The sequence below is a fragment of the Scyliorhinus torazame genome, chromosome 7 (assembly GCF_047496885.1).
Source record: "Scyliorhinus torazame isolate Kashiwa2021f chromosome 7, sScyTor2.1, whole genome shotgun sequence".
In the NCBI taxonomy this organism is placed as follows: Eukaryota; Metazoa; Chordata; class Chondrichthyes; order Carcharhiniformes; family Scyliorhinidae; genus Scyliorhinus; species Scyliorhinus torazame.
The window spans coordinates 80,328,878-80,356,335 of NC_092713.1; the positions used below are offsets into that span (position 1 = coordinate 80,328,878).

The 27,458-nt window shown below is 46.8% G+C and overlaps 1 protein-coding gene across 8 annotated transcripts in view; it reads right to left on the bottom strand.

Moving 5' to 3' along the window:
- Window positions 1-27,458, bottom strand: part of patj (PATJ crumbs cell polarity complex component) — a 565,709-nt gene that overhangs the window by 526,905 nt on the left and 11,346 nt on the right. For all 8 annotated transcript variants that reach the window (XM_072510952.1, XM_072510955.1, XM_072510950.1 and 5 more), the window contains 3 exons: window positions 23,035-23,204; window positions 22,386-22,598; window positions 15,857-15,996 (listed from right to left, as the gene is read on the bottom strand). In XM_072510952.1, coding sequence (XP_072367053.1) covers window positions 15,857-15,996; window positions 22,386-22,598; window positions 23,035-23,204 — 523 coding nt within the window. The remainder of the gene's footprint in view (window positions 1-15,856; window positions 15,997-22,385; window positions 22,599-23,034; window positions 23,205-27,458) is intronic.

Here is a 27,458-nt window from a genome sequence, read left to right on the forward strand (position 1 = left end):
CAAATCCATGATTCTTGCACAATAGTGTTAACACCTACATCACCTCGACTTCCGGTGGCGGCCATGGAGTAAAAGGTCGCACATTTGGCAGCTCCCTCTCATGATGGTCTTTTTGTCGCTTTTACGCCGGATTATTGCAGGAATTTTGTAAAGTAAAGTGTAGAAGCGAGAAAAGAAGGAGAAGACCCCTAGTTTATGGAGCTGCATCCCGGGAAAAATCGGAAAAGGAAGAATCAGATGTTGGTGCCAAACGAGGACCTGATTTTGTGTGTGGCAATGGCGGATGCGCAGGGTCCGGCCATGCCAGCTCAGTGGTCCACGGACCACTTGGTGAGCTTCCTGAATGAGAAGTTCTCCCAACAACATAAGGAGCGTGCAAAGGACCTGGCCCGGGCGGTGGACTCGATTAGGGCGGTGGTTGACCGCATGGAGGCGAGACTGACAACCCAGGGACAGGCGATCCAGAGGTTGGAGGAGCAGGTGGGGGAGCATGCGGAGCAGTCCACCATGATGGCAGCGGAGATTGGGATCCTGCAAGACCAGCAGAAGCGATTGTTGGAGAAGTTGGAGGACCTGAAGAATCTCGGAGGCAGAACATCCGGATCGTGCGTCTGCCGGAGGGGAAAGAATGATTGGATGCTGGTGCGTATGTGGGGAAGATGCTGGAGAAGCTGATGGGGGAAAATTTGTTCGCCAAGCCGTTGGAGATGGACCGGGCCCACAGGGCACTTATGCGTAAGTCCCAGGGGCGTGAGCCACCGAGGGCGATGGTGGTGCGACTGCATCAGTTCCTAGACAAAGAACATATTATGAAATTAAATTAAATTAAATGAAAATCACTTATTGTCACAAGTAGGCTTCAAATGAAGTTACTGTGAAAAGCCCCACATTCTGGCGCCTGTTCGGGGAGGCTGGTACTGGAATTGATGTGGCCTGCCTTGGTCTGCTTTCAAAGCCAGTGATTTAGCCCTGTGCTAAACGAGATGGGCCCGGCAGACGAGGCGGTGTATGTAGGAAGATGCTGAGATCCGGGTGTACCAGGACTTGGGAGCAGAACTCGCAAAGAGGAGGGCGAGTTTGAACAAGGTCAAGTCGGCCCTGTATGCAAAATTAATAAAGTTTGGACTGCTTTATCCGGCCCGTCTATGGGTGACCTACGAGGGTCGGGAATTGTACTTTGGCTCACCAGAGTCCACCGTGGTGGACTTCATGAAAGACAATAAGCTGATGGGAGAATGGAGTTTAATGTAGAGAAGTGTGAGGTGATTCACTTTGGAAGGAATAACAGGAATGCGGAATATTTGGCTAATGGTAAAGTTCTTGAAAGTGTGGATGAGCAGAGGGATCTAGGTGTCCATGTACATAGATCCCTGAAAGTTGCCACCCAGGTTGATAGGGTTGTGAAGAAGGCCTATGGAGTGTTGGCCTTTATTGGTAGAGGGATTGAGTTCCGGAGTCGGGAGGTCATGTTGCAGCTGTACAGAACTCTGGTACGGCCGCATTTGGAGTATTGCGTACAGTTCTGGTCACCGCATTATAGGAAGGACGTGGAGGCTTTGGAGCGGGTGCAGAGGAGATTTACCAGGATGTTGCCTGGTATGGAGGGAAAATCTTATGAGGAAAGGCTGATGGACTTGAGGTTGTTTTCGTTGGAGAGAAGAAGGTTAAGAGGAGACTTAATAGAGGCATACAAAATGATCAGGGGGTTGGATAGGGTGGACAGTGAGAGCCTTCTCCCGCGGATGGAAATGGCTGGCACGAGGGGACATAGCTTTAAACTGAGGGGTAATAGATATAGGACAGAGGTCAGAGGTAGGTTCTTTACGCAAAGAGTAGTGAGGCCGTGGAATGCCCTACCTGCTACAGTAGTGAACTCGCCAACATTGAGGGCATTTAAAAGTTTATTGGATAAACATATGGATGATAATGGCATAGTGTAGGTTAGATGGCTTTTGTTTCGGTGCAACATCGTGGGCCGAAGGGCCTGTACTGCGCTGTATTGTTCTATGTTCTAAGACCTTGAGCTTTGACAGTGGGGAGGAGAGGTGGGCCTTTGTGCTCGAAACTTGGGAAGGATTGTTTGTTTGTTCTTGCATCTTGCCATTGTTTTGAGAGTTTGCATTAAGAACAGGGGGAGGGGAGCCAATGAGGGGTAGGATGCGAGGCGCCAGGGGCGAGGGCTGCCAGGCTAGCTTGGAGGGCTAGTTCATGGAAGCAAAGTGAGGGGTGAGCTGAATACCAACATATGGGAGCGGGTGGGGGTTGGGGTTAGATTGCTGATGGGGAGAGGACTTTTAAGGTGGTGGAGGAGAAGAGTTGATGGTGGTAGCTGCCGGAGGGTGGGCCAGGTGAGGTGCGGGGTATGGGCCAAGGGCTGGCCTAGGAGAGGCTATAGCAGATCGACAGGGATGGGGGCAGGGTGCCCCCAGACCAGGTTGGTCACGTGGAATGTTCGTGGACTGAATGGGCCGGTCAAAAGAGCCCGTGTGTTCGCAGACTTGAGGCAACTGAAGGCAGATGTGACCATGTTGCAGGAGACACACTTGAAGTTGGGAGACCAGGTTAGACTGAACAAGGGATGGGTCGGACAGGTGCTCCATTCGGGATTGGACTTAAAACGGGGGGGGGGGTGGAAATTCTGGTCAACAAAACGGTGGCATTCGAGGTGGGGAAGATAGAGGCAGAACCGGGGGTAGATTTATTATGGTTAGCAAGAAGCTGGAGGCAATGGGGGTGGTGCTGAACATATATGCCCCAAACTAGGATGATGTCAAGTCCTTAAGGAGGGTGCGAGGGAAGATTCTGGACGTGGACTCGCACCGACTGATTATGAGGGGGGGGGGGGGTTGTTTGGATTTCAACATGGTCCTGGATCCGAGACTGGACCGGTCGAATCCCAGATCTGGAAAGGTGTCAGCAATGGCAAAAGAGCTGCGGGGGTTTATGGAGCGCATGGGAGGGGTGGATCCGTGGAGATTCGGGAGGTCAAGGAGTAAGGAGTTTTCATTCCACTCCCATGTGCACAAGGTGTATTCCAGGATAGACTTCCTCGTGCTGGATAAAACGTTACAGGCGGAGGTGGTGAACACTGAATACTCAGCAATTGTGGTGTCAGACCATGCCCCACACTGGGTAGACCTGCATGTGATCAAAGGAAAGGCCGCAACGTAGGGCTGCTAGCGGAGGATGAGGTGTGTGAGTGGGTGAGGGAGGCCATTCGGGGTACATAAAGAGTCATGATCAGGGTGAGATCTCGGCAGGGTTGGTATGGGTGGCACTGAAGGCAGTTATTAGGGGGTAATTCATCTTGATTCGGACCCATAGGGAGAAGACTGAACGGGCGGAATTGGACAGGCAGGTAGGTGAGATTTTACAGGTGGACAGGTGATATGCAGAGTCTCCAGATGAGGGGCTCCTGAGGGAGCGGCAGAGACTGCAAATGGAATTTGGGCTCCTGTCCACAGGTAAGGCAGAGGGACAGCTGAGGAGGATAAAGGGGGTGGTGTATGAATATGGGGAAAAAGCCAACAGGATGTTGGCGCATCAGCAGAAGAAGCAAGAGACGGCGAGAGAAATTGGGAAAGTAAACGATATAAGGGGAAAGGTGGTCGCGGACCCAGAGGGGGGTGAATGATGTGTTTCAGGAATTTTATAGCCGACTTTATAAATCGGAAACCCCAGCCGGGGAGGAGGATATGAAGCGATGCTTGGGGGGACTGGAGTTCCAGAGGGTAAACGAGGAGTTGGTGGAAAGCTTGGGAGGTGATAGATGGACTGGGGGCGATGCAATCGGGTAAGGCTCCGGGACCTGATGGATACCCGGTCGAGTTTTACAAAAAGTTCTCCGGGTTGCTAGGGCCACTCCTGGTAAAGGTTTTTAATGAGTCCAAGGAGCTGGGGATGCTCCCCCAACGCTATCGCAGGCTTCGATTTCCTTTATTTGAAAGCGGGATAAGGATCTAGAGAGCTGTGGATCGTATAGGCCGATCTCTCTTTTGAATGTCGATGTGAAGTTGCTAGCAAAGATCTTGGCCACACGTATAGAGGACCGTGTCCCGGGGGCAATAGGGGAGGACCAGACCGGATTTATGAAGAGACGGCACTTGATGTCCAACATTGGACGGCTCCTAAATGTTATAATGATGTCAGGGAGGGGCGCGAGGTTGAGGTGGTAGTAGCCATGGATGCAGAAAAGGCCTTTGATCGGGTGGAGTGAAAGTACTTGTGGGATATCCTAGAAAGGTTTGGGTTCGGGCAGGAATTTGTGGATTGTGTCCGGTTGTTATACAAGGCATCGGTTGCGAATGTAAGGGCCAACCGGGTCCTGTCAGAATACTTCAGTTTGTGTAGGGGGACAAGACACGGATGTACGCTCTCCCTACTACTGTTTGCCCTGGCCATAGAGCCCTTGGCAATGGCCCTTAGGTCATTGAATGTCTGGCGGGGATAGTGAGAGGGGGTGGAGCATAGGGTCTCGCTCTACACGGACGATTTGTTCCTTTACATAACAGACCCATTGGGGGTATGCCTGGAATTATGGAGATATTGGAAGAATTTGGTCTGTCCTCAGGCTACAAGTTAAATATGGGTAAGAGCGAGGTGTTCGCAATCCAGACACGGGGGCAGGAGAGAAGACTGAGGGAGTTACCATTTAAAGTGGTGGGGGAAGAGCTTTTGGTAGCTGGGGATCCAGTTGGCTAGGGACTGGGGTCAGCTCCATAAGTTAAATCTGGGTAGGCTGGTCGAGCAAATGAAAGGAGACTTCGGTAGGTGGGGCATGCTCCTGCTGTCATTGGCGGGGAGGTTGCTGTTTGTTTTTCAATGTCTTCCGATTTTTAACCCCAAGGCTTTTTTCAGGAAGATGAACGCAGCGATCTCGGGTTTTGTATGGGCTGCGTACTCCACAAGCCCGGTGATGGCGGAAGCCCTGAGGGTGTGGGGACAATGGAGACAGCACATGAGAGTGGAGCGTGCGGTCACTGATCTGTGATAATCACCGGTTTGTTCCATGGGGACTGGACGAGGGCTTTAGGAGGCGACAGTGGGAACGGAATGAGAGATTTGGGGATCTCTTCATTGAGGAGGGCTTCCCGAGCCTGGAGGCATTAGCGGAGGAGTCTGAGTTGCCGGGTGGGAACGGGTTTCGGTGCCTGCAGGTACGGGACTTTGTCCGGAGGCAGGTTCCAAGCTTACCTCGCCTCCCTCTAATGGGACTACAGGATGTGATGTCAAAACCGAGGGTTGGGTAGGGGATGGTTTCGGAGATATACAAGGAGTTGATGGAGTGGAAAAGGAGGTGAATAGGAAGTGGGAGGGGAGTTGGAAGTTGGACTATGGGAAAAGGCCTTGAAGAGAGTGAATTCATCCTCGTCATGTGCCAGGCTTAGCCTGATCCAGTTCAAGGTGGTTCATAGGGCTCATATGACTGTGGCCTGGATGAGTAGGTTTTCTGTGGAAGTGGAGGATAGGTGCGGAGACGGTGAAACACGTACACATGTTATGGGCATTTCCGAAGTTGAGGGGATTCTGGCAGGGATTTGCGGACGTCATGTCAGAGGTCCTGGAAGGGAGGTGACTCCGAGTCCAGAAATGGGGTATCAGAGGATCTGGGGGGGGGGGGTGGAGAGAGAAGAGAAGCCAATGTTTTGGCCTTTGCCTCTCTGGTGGTCCGGAGACGGATTTTACTGGGATGGAGGGACTCGGAGCCTCCAAAGTCAGGAGCGTGGATTAGTGACATGGCAGGGTTTCTCAGGCTGGAAAAGATTAAGTTCGCCTTGAGAGGTTCAATTCAGGGGTTTGCGCGGAGGTGGCAGCCGTTCATCGACTTTTTTTAAGGAAAACTGAACGTCAGCAGAAAGGGGGGGGGGGGGGAGGAGAATGAGAAGCATGGCAGAGTAAAATAATAGACAGGGATTCTAATATGCAGGTAGTTAGGAGCTAGGGCGGGGGGGTAGTTGGTTATGTTATTGTAATATTGTTGCGTGTGTCAGGCCGCTAGGATGTTTGGAATGTTAATTTGTTAAACTGTGAAAATTACAAATGCTTCAATAAAATGTTTTCTGAATAAAAAACACATCCCCTCCACCCTAAAATGCCTCCTCAACTGATTCCAAATCTTCACCGTGGATTGCACCACCGGGCTCTCTGTATACCTACTCGCCGCCATTGGCAACACTGCCGTCACCATAGCCCTTAGGCTGGACCCTTTACAAGATTCCTCCTCCCTTCTTCTTCCCACCATCGCCGCACCTTTTCCACATTCGCCACACAGTAATGATGAAGCAGGTTCGGCAGCGCTAACCACCCTCGGCACCTTCCCCGCCCATACAAAGATCTAAATAATCGTATCCAATTTCCTAAAAAAGGTCTCTAGTATAAAGATTGGGAGAGCCTGAAAAATTAACAAGAAACTGGGCAGAATATTCATTTTTACCACTTGGCCCCTCCACGCCAAAGTCCCTCCATTACGTTTATACCCCAAGAACTCTCCAAACCTCCCCAGCAGGCCCATGATCCTTCCCATACTCTCCAGCGGATCCAAAACGTACAGCAATAGGGCATTGGCATAGAGCGATAACTGATGCTCCCTCTGTCCCCTCATAATCTCCTGCCATTCGGCCGACCCCAAGAGCCATCGCCAAGGTCTCTATGGCCAGCGCAAACAACAATGGCGACAGCAGACATCCCTGCCTCGTACCCCTGTGTAAATCAAAGCTTTGCAAGCTCATATTTTTCGTTCTCCCACTTGCCTTTGGTGCCACATAGAGCAACCGCATCCATGCCACAAATCTCAGCCCAAACCCAAACCTTCCCAGAACCTCGAACAAGTACAGCCACTCCACCCGGTCGAATGCCGTCTCTGCGTCCATGGACACCACTAATCCGGTACCAAAGCTCCTGATGGACAACTACATTCAACAACCTTCTTATATTACTCGAGCGCTGCCTGCCTTTCACAAAGCCTGTTTCATTCCTTGCAACCACTCCCAGGACACAAACCTCCAACCTCCCCGCCAACAACTTAGCCAATACTTTCACATCCGTGTTCAACAGTGATATGGGCCTTTACGACCCACATTTCACCGGGTCCTTCCCTTTTCAGCATTAACGTAAAATCACTGTCTGCGTCATTATCCGCGGCAGCTTTCCCTACTCCAGTGCTTCATTAAACGCCCCCAACAGATGCGGTGCCAAGTCCGTCACAAACCCCTTGTAAAATTCCACCGGGTACCCACCCGGACTCGGGGCCTTCCCCGACTTCATACCCCTGATACTACCCATCACCCGGCTCAGCCCCAGGATGCTTGCTTCTTTCCTTCCTCCAGCTGGGGAAACTCCAGCTCGTCCAGAAACTGACCCATGTCCTCCTCCTCTCCCCCAGGTCCGCCTGCTACAGTCCCGGGTAATACTCCCCGAATGCCACAGTTATCTTCCCCGGCTCCGACACCAACACCCCAGCCCCAATCCGTATCCTCAATATTTCCCTGGACGCAGCCTGTCTACGCAATACTCATATTGCATGCCTCTTGCCCTACCTAATTGCCCTCCCATTGTCAGCCTGTCAAATTGCCTCAACAAACTTTTCCTCCTCGCCAATCCCTCAGTGGTGGGCAGTGTAATTGATAATATGGAAAAATGTGTCATTTGAAACATGGGCGTCTGGCAATATCTGGTCTGAGAGAAACATGATAGGATACAGGGAAAGATCCCACAAAGGGTTAACAGCAGCTGTCAGGGAAGGATTGTAAAATGCAGATATCCTTGGTCAAGCAGGCTGAGCAAACAAGACAAACAGGATTTTGAATGAAGCCAAAAACAATGGCTCACACCTTCATTGAAAGTAACTAACTTAGTAAGGATCTGGAAAAGAATGGATGAGGTCCTAGGTGTGAAAATTTGCTAATACCAGGTAAATTAAAGAAAACTGGAGGCTATCAGTCTACGAGAAACATAATTCAAAGCCAAAATCAAAGTCAAAATTGAGCTGAGGACACAATTGGAAAATAAAACTATAGAAATGACAGGAATTAAAAGTAACACCTCTTGAAACCAAAGCATTTTGAACATCACAAAGGAAACAATGTAATCAGATCTATGAGATGAAGTCATGTCAAAATGTATACTTGGTTGGATTAAAAGGTTTAGATCAAAAGGTACTTTTTACAATCAAAATAAATAAGAGTTACTTGACAATAACATCAAAAAACTTAATTGTTAGAAAGCAAATATAAACCTCGAGACCAGGGCAGGAACTATCAGATCCAGAACCAGAAGCAGAACTCAGAGAGGGAACAAGCAGCTAGAGTCACAGTCAGCTCAGCCATGGGAAAGAGACAGAGCAAAGCAGCCGAGCTAAAATAGCTGATACATCTAAAGAAGACCAGACTTTAAAGAAGATTGATTGTCAAGTTGGGCCTGAAGGTCCCTTCAACCAACCAGAAAGATCCAGAAGCAAGATCTTTTTACTTTTCTGTAAAGACAGTAATTGCATCTTTTAAAAAGAGAAAATATATATAATAATAAAATAACCTAAAAGTTTTAACCTGAAATAGTGGTTATTCCAAAGTCTACTTTACTTACTTAGCAATGCGGGACCCAGGATCGATGCTACTAAGTGGTAAGTAGGTGAAATCTTTGGTGAAGGTATGGGTTATACCGGGGGATAACTTGAAAATATAGTTTGACCTGAATAGCACCCACTGAAGCTTGCATCGGAGTCGGGGAGTGAGAATCCCTGATCACCATTTAGAATGTCGGCCCTTTTTGGTATAGGGGGACTTCTAAGAAGTGGTGAGTTTTCAAAAACAGCAGCCTCGAATATTCCGTCAACCTCCACTATCTCGCTCATTAGGCAGTCATATTGCTCCCTCCCTTCCCTCTCTGCACGAGCCTTAAACAAGATAATTTCCCCCAGACCACTGCCTTCAGTGATTCCCAAAAAATGGCTGCCGACACCTTCCCATTCTGATTCAACTCCACACACTCCTTAACCCCTGCCTCTGTTCTCATCCCGATCTAAGTCGAATCTCCAGCCAATGGGGCGCATGGTCTGTAATAACTCTCCCCATGTACTCTACCCCCTCCACCCTGTGGTGATATGCATCACTGTAAATACACAAGGGGTGAATATAGGTACACTGCAAATAGGTAAACACTAGAGGGAGCACCAGAGACATCATGACACACAGACATTCAACCAATAGGTCAGTAAGATAGGACACGACCAATGGGCAGTCAAGACACACCCAGAGGTGACACTACCACAAGGGGGCTACCCATATAAAAGGACAGGGCACACATGCTCTTCCTCTTTCCACAGGCTACACTCAAGGGACACAGGGGCAGATCGGAAGCATCACACCCACCGCATGGATTAGAGCAGACTGGTTAGTTAGATTGAGTTACTATAGCAAGATCAGCAGGAGAGTCGAACTCAAGTAGGAGAATTGTTAACAGTTCAATAATTGTGTTAAACCTATCTCCAAGTCTGAACCTTCCTTTGTCAGAGTATACATCAAGGAAGCAGCTTATGCTACATGAAGAAGCATAACACAACACACCCCAATCAAAATCTCCCAGCTCACCACAAAATAATCAATGCTCGAATACACCTTATAAATTCCCCCTGGGTTCTGAAAGCGCGATGAACCCACCGTACCCATCATTTCCATAAACCCACCCAGCTCCTTTCCCATTCAAACCTACCCATCAAACTGGGTCTCGGCCTATCCACCCTCGACTCTATGACACAATTAAAGTCTCTTCCCATGATCAACTGGTGCGTGGTGAAATCCAGGATCGCTGCCAGCAACCCGCTCATAAAACCCACATCGTCCCAAATTGTTGCATACACGTTTACCAACACCACCGGCATCCTTTCCAATACACCACTAACAATCACTTTTCTCCCACCCGGATCCCTCACCTCCTTCACACCCACAAATCCCATTCTCTTGCTCATTAAAATTACCTCTTTCCTCAATTTTGAATCAAACCATGTGGAAAACCTGCCTGACACACCCCTTCCTTAACCTAACCTGATCCTTCACGCAGAGGTATGTTTCCTGCTGAAAGACCACTCCCGCTTTCAAAGTCCTGAGGTGCGTGAACACCTGTGATCTTTTAACCAGTCTATTAAGTTCCCGGAGGTTGCACGTTACCAATCTTACCGAAGGCTTGTGTCTCCAATCCCCTCTACTGTCCATCATCTTCTCCACTTAACCTTAATTCCACCCTGTACCTAGCCCATCCCAAATGGCTCCCTTTTCCGCTCCTGACCATGTCATCTCGCACCTCCTGCAATGTCACATCAACCTCCCACCACCCACCCCCCTTCTGCAGCCCCCCATCCCTGGCCTTCTCCCCCATCTCACTTCCGTTCAGCAGCATTCCTTGCTAGCGTGGCAGTCACTGCCCAAAAGCTCCTCCTAATGACCCTCCTTCTCCCCACTCCTCAGCTCAATGAAGAAGTCTCCCTGCTGACCTTAACCTCCCCACCCAAACAAAAACTCTTCCTGAACTTCAGGTCACCTCCCCCAAAAGCAAACAAACAAATGTTAAACACAAACAGTCCCATAAAACAGGGGGGGGGGGGGATGGGAATAACCATCCCCACATAAACCTTTCACCCCTACCAACCCTTTACAATCCCAACAGTAAACAGTAAAACCCAAATAAGGACCCCCTCCAAAACGGAGTGGACGAAAGTCCCCCAAATCCCTACCCCCACTTCAAACGATTTCCCAACCATGACCAAATGCCAGCAGCCCGGTTCCCAAACATTGTCCACTCAGTTCTTCCCCAACCATGCCCCTTGATGAAGTCCTTGGCCGCTTCTGGAGTCTCGAAGTAATATTCCCGGCCTTCAAATGTCGCCCAAAATTTCACCAGATAGAGCACCCCAAACCTGATCCATTGCCGGTACAGCACCGACTTTGCCTTGTTGAACCCTGCCCGCCGTTTCACCAACTCAGCTCCAATGTCCTGATATATTTGGACCTTGTTTCCCTCCCATTCGCAGGTACATTTCTCCCTGGCCCAACGCAAGATCTTCTCATTCTCCACAAATTTGTGGAGTCTCACGATCTCCGCTCGTGGCAGCTCCCCAGCTCTAGGCTTCTGCCTCAGGGACCTGCGGGCTCGGTCTACTTCAGGTGACTTTATCTTCACCCCTGCCGTCATCCGCCTCGCCAGCATCTTCGAGACGTACCTTGTGGCACTCACACCTTCCACACCTTCAGGCAGGCCCACTATTCACAAATTCTGCCTTCTTGAGGTATTCGCCTGCTCCTCCACTTTTGCCCTCAACATTTTACAAAGGTCTGCAAGAAGCCCCACCTCCGCCTCCAGTGCCACTACATAATCGCTGTGGTTCGAGATCACTCCTTCGATCTCTCGAATCTGGACCCCTGCACCTCCAAGCACCTCTCCACTCATTCCATCGAACGGTTCAGGGGTGCCACAGCTCCTTCGATGGCCTTGGAGCGATCCTCCCACGTTTCTTCCTCTGCTAGTGGAATTCCTACTTAATAAAAGCCATCAACTGCTCCATCTGGGGCTCTCCACCTTGCACTAGCCCTTCCCCCTCTGCCATCCTTACACCAGCTACTGCGTCATAGGTTTCCCCCAACTCTTTGGCCAGGACTCTCACTGTTTTCTGTTGGGTTTTATCACCAGCAGACATGCCACTCCTGGGGGAAACTACTCCTCCGACTTTTAACTACACCTTTACATCAAAATTCCTCCCAATAGCGGGTAAAAAGAGGTCTTTCCTATGCCTTCGAGCAGGAGCTGCCCTGCACGCGACCACTCACACCATGGCCATCACCGGAAGTTTCATGGCAGTATTTTCTGGTGAAGTTATACTTCTGTAATTTAAGCTTTAGGTTAATTTTCATAATGAATGTATAGAATATTCCACATTTGAACAGATACTCAGAAATACTGCAGCCCAATATTGCTGTCAAAATAATGGCAAGGATAATAACACTCACCATTGTTTATGCACAAATGCTACAGCAACTTCACACAAGGGTGATTGAACTCAAAATGCAAAAGTTTCTGTCCGACATGCTATGAACTTTGCAAAAACAGCATTTCACTATCTGGTTCATTATTAAAATGATTGAGTAGTGATTATTTGCTTTACTTGCAGAGTAGATATGGACTAAACAGGCACAGAACGTTGGTCTGAAATAATGCCAGGAGTTGTTTTGGAGTCATTTAATAGTTACGTCCCATTTAATATTTAAGTAAGGTTGGAGTAGCTGACAGATTTTTAATTATGTGCTAAATTGTTAATTACTGCCAATGTGCTAAATTGTTAATTACTGTCAATGAATTTCTTTGGTCCCATAAAGTAATAATTCCTTTTACAAATATTTTATTGAAAATTTTTGGTCAACCAACACAGTACATTGTGCATCCTTTACACAATATTATAACAACACAAATAACAATGACCTATTTTATAAACAAAAAAAAAAAATGAATAAATAATAAATAACAAAAATGAAAACTAACCCTAATTGGCATCTGCCTTATCACAAGTAACACTCTCCAAAAATATAATTTAACAGTCCAATATATAATTATCTGTAGCAACGACCTATACATACTATACAGTATATATTAACAACCCTGAGTCCTTCTGGTTCCTCCTCCTCCCCCCCCCCCCCCCCCCCCCCCCGATCCTGGGCTGCTGCTGCTGCCTTCTTTTTTCCATTCCATCTATCTTTCTGCGAGGTATTCGACGAACGGTTGCCACCGCCTAGTGAACCCTTGAGCCGACCCCCTTAGAACGAACTTAATCCGCTCTAGCTTTATAAACCCTGCCATGTCATTTATCCAGGTCTCCACCCCCGGGGGCTTGGCTTCTTTCCACATTAACAATATCCTGCGCCGGGCTACTAGGGACGCAAAGGCCAAAACATCGGCCTCTCTCACCTCCTGCACTCCCGGCTCTTGTGCAACCCCAAATATAGCCAACCCCCAGCTTGGTTCGACGCGGACACCCACTACTTTTGAAAGCACCTTTGTCACCCCCATCCAAAACCCCTGTAGTGCCGGGCATGACCAAAACATATGGGTATGATTCGCTGGGCTTCTCGAGCACCTCGCACACCTATCCTCCACCCCAAAAAATTTACTGAGCCGTGCTCCAGTCATATGCGCCCTGTGTAATACCGTAAACTGAATCAGGCTTAGCCTGGCACACGAGGACGACGAGTTTACCTTGCTTAGGGCATCTGCCCACAGCCCCTCCTCGATCTCCTCCCCCAGCTCTTCTTCCCATTTCCCTTTTAGTTCATCTACCATAGTCTCCCCTTCGTCCCTCATTTCCCTATATATATCTGACACCTTACCATCCCCCACCCATGTCTTTGAGATCACTCTGTCCTGCACCTCGTGTCGGGAGCTGCGGGAATTCCCTCACCTGTTGCCTCGCAAAAGCCCTCAGTTGCATATACCTGAATACATTCCCTTGGGGCAACCCATATTTCTCGGTCAGCGCTCCCAGACTCGCGAACTTCCCATCCACAAACAGATCTTTCAGTTGCGTTATTTCTGCTCTTTGCCACATTCCATATCCCCCATCCATTCCCCCCGGGGCAAACCTATGGTTGTTTCTTATCGGGGACCCCCCCAAAGGCTCCAGTCTTTCCCCTATGCCATCTCCACTGTCCCCAAATCTTCAGTGTAGCCACCACCACCGGGCTTGTGGTGTAGTTCCTCGGTGAGAACGGCAATGGGGCTGTCACCATAGCCTGTAGGCTAGTCCCCCTACAGGACGCCCTCTCTAATCTCTTCCACGCCGCTCCCTCCTCCTCTCCCATCCACTTACTCACCATTGAAATATTAGCGGCCCAATAATACTCACTTAGGCTCGGTAGTGCCAGCCCCCCCCTATCCCTGCTACGCTGTAAGAATCCCTTCCTCACTCTCGGGGTCTTCCCGGCCCACACAAAACCCATGATGCTCTTTTCAATCCTTTCAAAAAAAGCCTTCGTGATCACCACCGGGAGGCACTGAAACACAAAGAGGAATCTCGGGAGGACCACCATCTTAACCGCCTGCACCCTCCCTGCCAGTGACAGGGATACCATATCCCATCTCTTGAAATCCTCCTCCATTTGTTCCACCAACCGCGTTAAATTTAACCTATGCAATGTGCCCCAATTCTTGGCTATCTGGATCCCCAAGTAACGAAAGTCCCTTGTTACCTTCCTCAACGGTAGGTCCTCTATTTCTCTACTCTGCTCCCCTGGATGCACCACAAACAACTCACTTTTCCCCATGTTCAATTTATACCCTGAAAAATTCCCAAACTCCCCAAGTATCCGCATTATTTCTGGCATCCCCTCCGCCGGGTCTGCCACATATAGTAGCAAATCGTCCACATACAAAGATACCCGGTGTTCTTCTCCTCCTCTAAGTACTCCCCTCCACTTCTTGGAACCCCTCAACGCTATCGCCAGGGGCTCAATCGCCAGTGCAAACAATAATGGGGACAGAGGGCATCCCTGCCTTGTCCCTCTATGGAGCCGAAAATATGCAGATCCCCGTCCATTCGTGACCACGCTCGCCATCGGGGTCCTATACAACAGCTGCACCCATCTAACATACCCCTCTCCAAAACCAAATCTCCTCAACACCTCCCACAAATAATCCCACTCCACTCTATCAAATGCTTTCTCGGCATCCATCGCCACTACTATCTCCGTTTCCCCCTCTGGTGGGGCCATCATCATTACCCCTAACAGCCTCCGTATATTCGTGTTCAGCTGTCTCCCCTTCACAAACCCAGTTTGGTCCTCGTAGACCACCCCCGGGACACATTCCTCTATTCTCTTGGCCAGGATCTTGGCATCTACATTTAGGAGGGAAATAGGTCTATAGGACCCGCATTGTAGCGGGTCCTTTTCCTTCTTCCATAAAGTAATAATAATAAGTCTTTTATATTGTCACAATTCGGCTTACATTAACACTGAAATGAAGTTACTGGGGAAAGCCCCTAGTCGCCACACTCCGGCGCCTGTTCAGGTACACTGAGGGAGAATTCAGAATGTCCAAATTACCTAACAGCACGTGTTTCGGGACTTGTAGGAGGAAACCAAGTACTTGGAGGAAACCCACGCAGACACAGGGAGAATGTGCAGACTCCGCACAGGCAGCGAACCAAGCCGGGAATCGAACCTGGGACCCTGGAACTGTGAAGCAACAGTGCTAACCACTGTGCTGCCTTGCTATATGTTTCAAGCATTGAGTTATAATCATTCAGCTGTAAATTGGTATTGAATATTTTAAAATGTGAAATTTAATTTATTTTCGCTTTTCCTTTCCTTGTCTTTTATCGTTCTCTTTCCATATGATTTGACGTTAAATCAATCTACTCTAATTAACACTCCCTTGACAGTCCTTTGAGCTGCTCACTTCACAATCCTTCTGTTTGATTGATTAAGGAAATGCACAATTCACTCAGGTCCTGGATGCCTGGTATCCCTCACTATAACATTATCAGCTCACACTCCCCAGAGATTTCTGGCACCAAACAATCCCCCAGGTTAAACAGACAAGTTATGTCTAACAAATGATAAAAACTGTTAGATTTATTCATACAATCTTACAAGTATTGTATTCTCAATGTTGCAGAAAGAAATAATTACACCACAATGAAAACAAGTTTACATTTTATACTGAAAAAGTAAAACTGCATTGGAAAATTCTTGTAAAAACAAAAATTGAAAAAAAATTGAAACATGACTGCTTAAAGTGAATTTCTCAAAACGTTCAGTCGTGTTTTCTTTAATCCAAGCTTCATGAATATCAAAAGTATGTGATTAAAACATATTCTTACCTGTCTGCTATACTATCCTTTTGTATTTCTCGTATAAAGATACCAAGCTCGCCAATATTGTCATTTTTAAGACCAACCACACTGAATCCCAGGCCTCCCATTGCTGGTTTGTTCAGTTCAATATTTTCTACTTCTCTTCCCTAAGAGTTTTTTTGGGAAACATGAATTAATAAAAGGCAAACATTAAATTACAGTTCAAGTGCCTAAATATCCAGAGTCAAGCATAATGTTAAACAAAACCAAATCTTATCAAGGACAAGCACCACAATTACAACATATGAGAACGTGAGAAAAATATCCCTGACAACAATTTTACTATCATATAATGCAGGGCTTCAGAAAAATTGCATTGAAATTGTACAACAATCTGTGATTAAGTTAAGTGTTGTGGCCTAATAGCGTTGTTAAAAGGAAAACTCATCAAAAAACTCAACACATTGCTTTCATGGTTATAGATCCGAGGCTGGATCGGTCGAGTTAGAGGACAAAAGGAACTGCTGCAAAGGAACTAAAGGGGTATATGGAACAGATGGGAGGGTTGATCCATGGAGGTTTGGACAGCCGAGATCGAAGGAGTTTTCTTTTTTCTCTCATGTACACAAAATGTATTCCCGGATCGATTTTTTCGTTTTAGATAGGGCTTTCCTTGCAGGGGTGGCAGAAGCCGAGTACTCGGCGATTGTAGTGTCGGACCATGCTCCACATTGGGTGGATTTACGGGTGAGCAAGCGCTCGCACTGGAGATTAGATATAGGACTGTTAGCAGATGAGGAGGTGTGTGGGCAGGGGAGAGGCCATCCAGAACTGTGTGGAGATAAATGACACAAGGGAGGTTTCGGCAGCAACCTGGGAGACATTGAAGGCAGTAGTTAGGGGGGAGTTTATTTCGATACGGGCGCGTAAGGAGAAGGTGGAGCAGGCGGAAATGGATAGGCTGGTTAGGGAGATTCTCCAGGTAGACAGGAGATACTCGGAGGCCCCGGAGGCAGGGCTGTTGAAGGAGCGGCAGAAGCTACAGATGGAGTTTGGTCTGCTATCCACAGGGAAGGCGGTGGGGCAGTTGAGGAAGGTGAAAGGGGCGGTGTAGGAGTATGGGGAGAAGGCCAGCAGGATGTTAGCACACCAGCTCAGGAAACGGTAGGCAGCTAGGGAGATAGGAAGAGTGAAGGATAGTGGGAGATCACGATCTTGGACCCAGCGGGAGTAGTCAGGGTGTTCAAGGAATTTTATAGTAGGCTGTACGAGTCGAAGCCTCCAGCTGGTGTGGAGGGGATGAGGCAGTTTTTGGAGGGACTGGAGTTTCTGAGGGTGGAGGAAAGATTGGTGGAGGGTCTGGGAGCACCAATCGGGCTCTTTGAAGTAGTGGAGGGACTTGTGGCTATGCGGATACCCAGTGGAATTCTATAAGAGGTTTTCTGGAGTACTGGGGCATTTACTGGTTAGGGCGTTTAATGAGGCTAGGGAGCGAAGTGTCCTTCTCTCAACAATGTCACAGGCCTCGATCTCCCTGATTCTGAAGCGGGAGAAGAACCTAGAACAATGTGGGTCATACAGGCCAATGTCCCTGCTGAATGTAGACGCCAAATGCTGGCCAAGATATTGGCCTTGAAAATAGAGGATTGTGTCCCAGGGGTGATAGGGGAGGACCGGCCAGGATTTGTCCAAGGAAGGCAGTTAATGGCGAACAAAGAAAAGTACAGCACAGGAACAGGCCCTTCGGCCCTATAAGCCTGCGCCAACCATGCTGCCCGTCTAAACTAAAACCTTCAAAGGAATAAGGTGGGTGAACTTGCGGCATGGGTTGGTACCTGGGACTTCGATGTTGTGGCCATTTCGGAGACATGGATAGAGCAGGGAAAGGAATGGTTGTTGCAGGTGCCAGGGTTTAGATATTTCATTAAGCTCAGGGAAGGTGGTAAAAGAGGGGGAGGGGTGGCATTGTTAGTCAAGGACAGTATTACGGTGGCAGAAAGGACGTTTGATGAGGACTCGTCTACTGAGGTAGTATGGGCTGAGGTTAGAAACAGGAAAGGAGAAGTCACCCTGTTAGGGGGTTTCTATAGGCCTCCGAAAAGTTCCAGAGATGTAGAGGAAAGGATTGCAAAGATGATTCTGGAGAGGAGCGAAAGCAACAGGGTAGTTGTTATGGGGGACTTTAACTTTCCAAATATTGACTGGAAACGCTATAGTTAGAGTACATTAGATGGGTCCGTTTTTGTCCACTGTGTGCAGGAGGGTTTCCTGACACAGTATGTAGATAGGCCAATGAGAGGCGAGGCCATATTGGATTTGGATCTGGGTAATGAACCAGGACAGGTGTTAGATTTGGAGGTAGGTGAGCACTTTGGTGATAGTGACCACAATTCGATTACGTTTACTTTAGTGATGGAAAGGGATAGGTATATACCGCAGGGCAAGAGTTATATCTGGGGGAAAGGCAATTATGATGCGATGAGGCATGACTTAGGATGCATCGGATGGAGAGGAAAACTGCAGGGAATGGGCATAATGGAAATGTGGAGCTTGTTCACGGAACAGCTACTGCGTGTCTTTGATAAGTGTGTACCTGGCAGGCAGGGAGGAAGTGGTTGAGCAAGGGAACCGTAGTTTACTAAAGCAGTCGAAACACTTGTCAAGAGGAAGGAGGCTTATGTAAAAATGAGATATGAAGGTTCAGTTAGGGCGCTCGAGAGTTGCAAGTTAGCTAGGAAGGACCTAAAAAGAGCCAGGAGGGGACATGAGAAGTCTTTGGCAAGTAGGATCAAGGATAACACTAAACCTTTCTATAGATATGTCAGGAATAAACGAATGACTAGGGTAAGAGTAGGGCCAGTCAAGGACAGTAGTGGGAAGTTGTGCTTGGAGTCCGAGGAGATAGGAGAGGTGCTAAATGAATATTTTTCATCAGTATTCACACAGGAATAAGACAATGTTGTCGAGGAGAATACTGAGATTCAGGCTACTAGAATAGAAGGGTTTGAGGTTCATAAGGAGGAGGTGTTAGCAATTCTGGAAAGTGTAAAAATAGATAAGTCCCCTGGGCCGAATGGGATTTATCCCAGGATTCTCTGGGAAGCTAGGGAGGAGATTGTTGAGCCTTTGGCTTTGATCTTTAAGTCATCTTTGTGTACAGGAATAGTGCCAGAAGACTGGAGGATAGCAAATGTTGTCCCCTTGTTCAAGAAGGGGAGTAGAGACAACCCCGGTAACTATAGACCAGTGAGCCTTACTTCTGTTGTGGGCAAAATCTTGGAAAGGTTTATAAGAGATAGGGTGTATAATCATCTGGAAAGGAATAATTTGATTAGAGAGAGTCAACACGGTTTTGTGAAGGGTAGGTCGTGCCTCACAAACCTTATTGAGTTCTTTGAGAAGGTGACCAAACAGGTGGATGAGGGTAAAGCAGTTGATGTGGTGTATATGGATTTCAGTAAAGCGTTTGATAAGGTTCCCCACAGTAGGCTACTGAAGAAAATACGGAGGCATGGGATTCAGGGTGATTTAGCAGTTTGGATCAGAAATTGGGTAGCTGGAAGAAGACAAAGGGTGGTGGTTGATGGGAAATGTTCAGACTGGAGTCCAGTTACTAGTGGTGTACCACAAGGATCTGTTTTGGGGCCACTGCTGTTTGTCATTTTTATAAATGACCTGGAGAAGGGCGTAGAAGGATGGGTGAGTAAATCTGCAGATGACACTAAAGTCGGTGGAGTTGTGGACAGTGCGGAAGGATGTTACAAGTTACAGAGGGACGTAGATAAGCTGCAGCACTGGGCTGAGAGGTGGCAAATGGAGTTTAATGCAGAAAAGTGTGAGGTGATTCATTTTGGAAGGAATAACAGGAAGACAGCGTACTGGGCTAATGGTAAGATTCTTGGCAGTGTGGATGAGCAGAGAGATCTCGGTGTCCATGTACATAGATCCCTGAAAGTTGCCACCCAGGTTGAGAGGGTTGTTAAGAAGGCGTACAGTGTGTTAGTATTTATTGGTAGAGGGATTGAGTTTCGGAGCCATGAGGTCATGTTGCAGCTGTACAAAACTCTGGTGCGGCCCCATTTGGAGTATCGCCGCATTATTGGAAGGATGTGGAAGCATTGGAAAGGGTGCAGAGGAGTTTTACCAGAATGTTGCCTGGTATGGAGGGAAGATCTTATGAGGAAAGGCTGAGGGACCTGAGGTTGTTTTCGTTAGAGAGAAGAAGGTTAAGAGGTGACTTAATTGAGGCATACAAGATGACCAGAGGATTGGATAGGGTGGACAGTGAGAGCCTTTTTCCTCGGATGGTGATGTCTAGCACGAGGGGACATAGCTTTAAATTGAGGGGAGATAGATATAAGACAGATGTCAGAGGTAGGTTCTTTACTCAGAGAGTAGTAAGGGCGTGGAATGCCCTGCCTGCAACAGTAGTGGACTCGCCAACACGAAGGGCATTCAAAGGGTCATTGGATAGACATATGGACGACAAGGGTATAGTGTAGATGGGCTTTAGAGTGGTTTCACAGGTCGACGCAATATCGAGGGCCGAAGGGCCTGTACTGCGCTGTAATGTTTTATGTTCTATGAGGCTGGGGGAGATGCCGTTTAAAGTGGTGGGAGGGAGCTTTTGATACTTGGGAATTCAGGTGGCATGGGGATAGGAGCAGTTACATGAATTAAATCTGGCCCGGTTGGTTTAGCAAATGAAGGAGGACTTTCAGAGGTGGGACATGCTCCCATTGTCACTGGCGGGGAGGGTACACACCGTAAAGATGACGGTTCTCCCGCGATTTTGTTTAATTTCCAGTGTCTCCCTATTTTTATCCCAAAAGCTTTTTTTAAGAGGGTCAATGCGGTGATCACTGGATTTGTATGGGCGGGTAAAACCATGCAAGTAAGGAAGGTGCTGTTGGAGCGGAGCCGAGGATGGGGGGTGCTGGCCTTACCGGACTTTAGGAATTACTAATGGGCAGCAAATATAGCTATGATTAGGAAGTGGGTAGTGGGGGAGGGGTCGGTATGGGAGCGGGTGGAGGCGGCATCATGTAGGGGCACAAGTTTAGGGGCACTGGTAATGGCACCTCTGCCATTCTCACCGGCTTGGTACTCCACAAGCCCGGTGGTGGTGGCAGCTCTGAGGGTTTAGGGTAGTGGCGGCAGCATATGGGAGTGGAGGGAGCGTCGGTGTGGGCTCCAATTTGTCGTAACCACCGGTTTGTGCCGGGGAGGTTGGATGGGGGTTTCGGAGGCGGCAGAGAGCAGAGATTGAGAGGCTGGGGTACCAGTTTATTGATGGGAGCTTTCCTTGTTTGGAGGATTTTGGGGAGGGGTTTGAACTGCCAGGAGGGAATTATCTGCAGGTGAGGGACTTTGTACCGAGGCAGGTCTTGACATATCCGCTTCTACCGCCACAGGGGATACAGAATAAGGTAGTTTCAAAAATGGGAGTGGGGGAGGGAAAGGTCTCGGAAATTTATAAAGAGCTTATGGATTGGGAGGGAACTCAAATAGGGGAGGTAAAGCGTAACTGGGAGGATGAGTTGGGCAAGGAGCAAGAGGCGGGTCTGTGGGAGAATGCACTGCGTAGAGTCAACATGTCCTCATCATGTACCAGGCTCAGCCTGATACAATTCAAGGTGGTCTTCTGGGCACATATGACAGTGGCCTGGATAAGCAGGTTTTTTGAAGGAGCGGAGGACAGGTGTGGGTGGTATGCGAGAGGGCCCGCAAACCATGTCCACATGTTTTGAGCATGTCCGAAGCTTAGGGGATTCTGGCAGGGATTTGCCGATGTCATGTTCACGGTTTTAAAGACAAGGGTGGCACCGAGTCTAGAGGTGGCGATTTTGGGTGTGTGGGAAGACCCGGAAGCCCAGGGGGTGAGAGAGGCTGACGTTTTGGCCTTTGCCTCCTTAGTAGCCTGCAGATGGATCTTATTGGCGTGGAGGGACTCGAAGCCCCAGAAATTGGGGGGATGGGTTAGCGACATGGCCAGGTTTCTTAGGCTTGAGAAAATCAAGTTCGCCCTAAAAGGATCAACGTTACGGTTTGTCCGGAGGTGGCAGCCGTATATCGACTTCTTTGGGGAAAATTAAACTGTTAGCAGATATAATAAGGGGGGTGGGGTTAGGGAATGAAGGGGGTAGGGGGAGATAGTTTAGTTTAGTTTAGGCGAGACAAGCGAGTGGAGGAGGGGGGACTGGGGAGCTGTGTGTGTAAGCCATGTTGGCTGAGTATGGTTGTTGGTTTAGGGAGTGGGTGGGGGGGGAGGTGATATTCACGGAATCATGTTTACATTTGTAATTGTTGTTAGAAAATCATAAAAAAGATTGCTTTCATCATTTACTCTAAATGAGACAACTGAAACGTAATGAATTTCAGTAATCAAATCACATGACATTCGGCAACTTTCCACTCTGAATTTTCACACTTCAACATCCCACAGTAGCCCAAGCAACACTGTCATAATTTTACCCAAATACCGTTTTCAGTACTTTCGCACAAATGAATTTTGAAATAATAGCTTGTTCCAACATGTTAAATAAAAAACACTGACCTGAGCTAAAGTTTGAATAATTTTATCAAACTCATTGTGGGTTCTTTCAGGTGTTGGCAACAATCTTGGTTGGTCATAAATTGGATCATCCGGAAAGAGTTTTGTGTCTTTTGTCAAAGCTGGATTATTAACATGACTTTCTGGATTGAACACCAAGAGCCCCGCTTGTGAAAAGTCAAAATTAGGAGATGCATTTGTGGACATACGGTTTAGCTGTGAATAGATAGATATGAAGTCACATTTTTACAATCTTGCACCATTTGAATTTTAAGAGCATTCACTAACAAACAGGCTACTATTGAGACTGTAACTATACTCAGTAATTAATTACTCCCTGAAGGAAGATATTTTAATTTACCATGGGACAGTTTAAAAATCCATTCTGTTCCAAATCATAAAGGAATTCATTTAAAATGATGTACAGAGCTTTTGTCTGGTCTGTATTGTACTCTCTTTATACTGATTGCTACACAGCCAGTAACAGCCAATCTAAATAATATACACACATTTGTCACTCAAATTAGAACTCAAAAGTACAACTTCACAAAGATTAGATCAAGAAAATCTCAGAATGCAATGTATTTTTAATTCAAAACAAATGAACAAAGAATTGCATGTACAATAACAAAGCAACATGTTAAGCACTTGCCTGTTCCTTCAGCTGTTTGATAGAATGTTGAAGGGTCAGTATTTGATTAAATAGAGGGCTTTCAATTGTATCACGTAAAGCATTTAGCTTCTCATGATGAGATGAATCTCCTTTCTCACGCAATCGTGACTGCAAGCGAGCCACTGCTTGTAAGACTTGCTGCTTATCGACTGTACATTGAAAAATTCACAAAACAAAATTAGCATACTCCAATTGCAACTATGTAAAACATTTGTTACAGCACATATTCGAATAGATCTCCGGGCGGCCGGGGGTCAGTTTGCTCAGTTGCCTGGATTGTTGATTCGTGATACAGCGCGGGTTCAATTCCTGTACCGGCTGAGGGTACTCATGAAGACTGTTCTTTCTCAATCTTGCCCGTCACCTAAAGTGTGGTGACCTTCAGGTTAATTCACCACCTGTCAGCTCTGAAAGGGGAGAGCAGCCTATGGTTCTCTAGGACTGTGGTGACATCTACATTTAATAGAACTCTAATCACATTGGCCTCCTTGGATTGGCGTGGCTGCAGTGGAGTAGTCTTGAAGGGATTTGGGATTGAGAGCACCAGATGAACGATGAAATGTAATACCACAATGGAATAATTGTAATAAAATGAAAATTAATAACATATTTAATATCGGAAGAGAAATAAAGCAGGCATGTAATTTTCTAAGAGCAGCACCAAAGGATATTTCACAAGAATGTATTCCAAATTTTGCATGTAATGCAGACTTTCACTGTCAGTTTCCCCATCATGCTTTCCCTGTTGCGGCTTTTTTGAAAATTGTCCAGTCACATGAAAACATATGTTCCAATTCACCGAGGGCATTATCATGGTCTGTCAGCTGGAAATATCGATATATGTACGTCAATCACGTGCTTCCTTTTTGTCATGTTCCCTGAGTCACAACTTGTGTTATGCCTGGGTAGCCAGGTTATTTTTAAAATCATATTCTCCTTCGGCACAGGGGTCAGGAGGGCAGCCAATTTTTCAGACAGCAAAATGGCTCTGTGATTTGAAGATTATGCTGAGCAGTAGAGAATCTGGATTAGTTTGAAACAGCAACATGTTCCATATCATAAGACCAAATTTAAGTTTAAAATGTACAAGTGAGTCTTGTGTTTATTATTTTATATCAAAGAGCATAATAGTAATAATATTTAATATTGTCACAAGTAGGTTTACATTAACACTGCAATGAAGTTACTGTGAAAATCCGCTAGTCGCCACACTTTGGGGCCTGTTCGGGTACACGGAGGGAGAATTCAGAATGTCCAATTCACCGAACAAGCACATCTTTCAGGACTTGTGGGAGGGAACTGGAGCGCCCAGAGGAAACTCACACAGACATGGGGAGAACATGTGGACTCCACACAGACAGTGGTCCAAGCCAGGAATCAAACCCAGTGTTGGTTGCTACTGTTTTATACTTTTAATTTACTTAAATAAGCAATCTGGTTGGTACTTTGAGCCCAAGAGTCGGTCTAACAATTGGCTACAATGTTAATTAAGCAATTGGTCTCAAAGAAAACTTCAGGCAAATATCTAGCAATCATCGTGACATGGATTTTCCCTTTGATCGAGCCTGGCATCAAGTCAAAAGAATTCCAACCCATCAAGCAGTAGTGATGTCAGTAAGCAGGTCAAACAGTCAATCATGTTGAAATAGTCTCTTGAAAGGCAAGTGAATTTATTAGCTTTGAATCTTTTCATTTTTAATTTCTAATATTAAAATAAATGATGATTGGATGCTGAAATGCAACAAACATAAAGAAATGTGGAATTTATCATAATGGGAGAAATGTAACATTTAGCAGTGACCATGAGGTTAGTATAGCATTAGAATTCCAGTTATGGGGACTGAGAGCATGTTTCTTGTGCCTTAGTGCCACTGGAGAAATGTTGCAAAGGTAGGCCAGAAGATTGGGAAAAATTTAGAAAGCAGCAAAAGATGACTAAGTATAAAATAAAGACAGAGAAATTGGAGTATGAGAGAAAACTAGCAAGACATATAAAAACAGATAGCAAAGCTTCCACAAGTATATAAAAAGGAAAAAAGTAGCTTAAGCGTTGGTCCCCAAGAGGGTGAGACGGGGGGGGGGGGGGGGGGGGGGGTGTTAATAATGGGAAACAAAGAAATGGCAGAGACTTTGAACAAGTATTGTGTATCTGTCTTTAGACAGTAGAAGACACAAAAAGCATCCCAAGAGTAGTAGAAAATCAAGTGGAAAACTAATGAGACATTTTTTATTTGTATGGGAAGTCAGCTTTATGTCCAGGTTAACAATCGACTTAATAGCTTCAGCTGAGGAAGTGTGAATGGTTACAATGCCACCAGCAATGGGTACCTAGATATGCCTGGCGATAGTCTGACTTGGATGTGGCGAATCACAATTTGGGCAGTTCATCATGTGTCACTTGCAGTTTAGGGTTGTTCAGATTTTCTGTGGAAAGTTGAAACCTGGGACTTCATCTCTTATGTCAGTTACCAGCTTATGGTTGCTGTTGTTTGCAGGCATCGAGCTGTCATCGTGTTCCAGAAGGGATAAGTTCATTGGTGTTTCTTTTTTAGGTTCACTGTCAATGGGGTTACTTGTCAAGACAGTGATGCTCTTTGAGGATGTTTTCCCTGCAGACATCAGAAGGTTCAATAAGTGTTAGCAGAGGAAGCCACTCAGCTGTGTTGGTCTCAACATCCAAGAAATAATCCTAATGACTTCCTGGAGGTAGATAGCTCACACCTGTGTGGCAGCTCCTGAGCCAGGTTGAGCACCAGTACTCTCTGCTGTTGGGTAGGCTAGGGCGAGTGAAGAAGTGTGTAGTGTGTGGGCTCCGCTGCCTCAGGTACTACCCGGCAGTTTCTGTATGAGATTCACTCTCACCTTGAATTTGGCTCCAATGTTCTCGGGATGTAGCTAATGTACGACACCGAACAATGCCAAGATATTTTGGCATTGGGTCATGGTGAGTAATCGGCCACTGGACAGAACATGAAGTTCTCCCTAGCCTGCAATTTGTTCAATTTTCTGAAGTAAGTTTCCAGAGAACATAGATCTTCACTGCAAGTTTTCTCAATGTCCTGAAGTTCTTTAGCTTGGAACGTCAGGGTCAAATTGTCAGCATATACGAAGAGTCGTGACTTTGTAGGAGAGAGCTCATTGGTATACATGTTGAAGAAAGCCAATGTGAGAACTGATCATAATGAGTCTGTTGGTGATTAAGTATGGGCAGCTAATTTAATCTCCATTGTGCCCATAAAACTGTCCATTGCTGATCATGGAGTTGATTAGTTGTAGGATTTTCACATGGCAGATCATTTTGAAGAATTTCAGCAGTATGACCATATATCACTGCGTCCTTGGCTGAGGATCAGTCAACAGAGGCCATTCCTGTCTTTAGGCCATTCTGGAAACCAGCCACAATATGTGAGGTCAGTGTTAGGACCTTCTCATAGTTTCTCAGAGCTTGTATGTCATTCAAAGCAGCACAGTAACTGCATGGGTCATCGAATGGCTTCCTTGACTTGGAAACGGGCGTATTTTGGATTGGCTGGGTGGGACACAGCAACTTTCATTTGGTCTCCCTATTAATGTAAGTTTTCCAACCTGAACATTCAAGAATTAATTCTGTCAAGAAGGCAACCAAACCCAGACCATCAGGCTCCCGGTCCAAGCAGTAAAACCACAAAAGACTAAAGGCTGACAGGTCCCTTGGACCTGATGGTTTTCATACTAGTGCCTAAAAAGAAGTGGCTGTAGAGAGTGTCTGCATCAATTGTAACTTTTTAAAATTCCATAGATTCTGAAAATGCCCCTGTTCAAGGAAGGAGGAAGACAGAAAGCAGGAATTTATAGGCCAGTTAGCCTAACATCTGTGATTGGCAAAATGCTAGAATCCATTAATAAGTAGCAAATATTTAGAAAACTAGGATACAATCCAGCAATATGGTTCTGTGAAAGAATAATCATGCTCGCCAAATTTATAAGACTTCTTTGAGGATGTTGTGGTGATGTGCATCAATGTAAATACATGTAGGCTATCTAGACACTAGAAGGAGCACCAGAAACATCACACACACACTCAACTAATAGATCAAGTCGATAGGACATGACCAATAGACATTCACGATACACAAGGGGGCATTACACTAACCCATATATAAAGGTCACTACACACATGATCTGCCTCTTTCTAGTGGAGACAGTCAGTGAGTACAGACACAGGGTTGATTCAATATTACACCCACCATGTGGATTGCAGCAGCTGGTTAGTCAGTCCGGGTAGCTATCGTAGGATTAGCAGTAGTGTCGAACCCGAGTAATAGAAGTGTAAATAGTTTAATAAACGTGTTAAAGTTATCTCCACGTCTGAACCATCCTTTGTCAAGTGCACCACAAGGAAGCCGCTTATGTTACACCTACAA